The sequence below is a fragment of the Phalaenopsis equestris genome, unplaced genomic scaffold (assembly GCF_001263595.1).
Source record: "Phalaenopsis equestris unplaced genomic scaffold, ASM126359v1 Scaffold189118, whole genome shotgun sequence".
NCBI classification, from domain to species: Eukaryota; Viridiplantae; Streptophyta; class Magnoliopsida; order Asparagales; family Orchidaceae; genus Phalaenopsis; species Phalaenopsis equestris.
Window position 1 is genome coordinate 1 of NW_018209067.1, and position 774 is coordinate 774.

Sequence of the window (774 nt, forward strand, 5' to 3'; positions counted from 1 at the left end):
ATTGATTTTATCAGCCAAATCAATGCTTATGCTAGCAAAAAACCCAATCTTCCTCAAACACAATTATTTATGAAGAAACAAATGTTACTTTCATCTTATTTCAATAGAATATGTTCACTATAATCTCTTTGCAGCAAACCAAATGTTCATACAGCTGTCTGCATCCCATGAGCTCGAACTGGTGCTTCACCTTGCTGGCTCTTCTTCTTCTTCAAAAACACCGATACGATTAAAGGCAGAAGTGGCTTCTTCTTCTTCTTCTTCTGTTTCTTTCTCATCTGTAATGTTTCCCTTCCATTCGAGAATTTTCTATCCAAAACTTGCTCCTCGGTGCTCATGACTCTTGCCAGAGATGGTGGGTTGGCGAATTTGACATACTTCTTTCTTTGAGTTCCAATATCTTCCTTGACTACTGGTCCTTCGATCTCAATTTCTGTTGTATTTTCTACAAATTTGATGTCTTCAATCTCTGGATCTATGCTTGGCTTCTCCAAATCTCTAGCTTTCAGTTGTTTGAGCTCTGTCTTTGTTTCCTCTAGCTCTTGTATCAGAGAGGTGAGGTAGTTTGCCATTTCTAATCTTTCTTCTTCTGCTTTCTCAAGGTTTTGTTTTGTTTCTTCTAGTTCTGCTGCAAGGGAGGCAAAGCGAGAGCCGCTCTGCTCATTCCTGTTTCCTGTCACCCTCATCTGATTTTACAGAAAAGCAGGAGAGAAGAAAATCTGGTGAAATATTTAAATCAATTTGATTTATTCTTTTTTTTTTTGTTTTTTTTTT

General features: G+C 37.5%; 1 protein-coding gene across 1 annotated transcript; it reads right to left on the reverse strand.

Moving 5' to 3' along the window:
* Positions 1–152: 152 nt before the first annotated feature.
* Positions 153–686, reverse strand: LOC110034506 (WEB family protein At3g51220-like; the record flags this gene model as incomplete). Its single annotated transcript, XM_020738760.1, has 1 exon — positions 153–686. A coding segment is annotated over exon 1 (534 nt), but the record flags the coding sequence as incomplete, so codon positions are not given.
* Between the last annotated feature and the right edge of the window lie 88 nt (positions 687–774).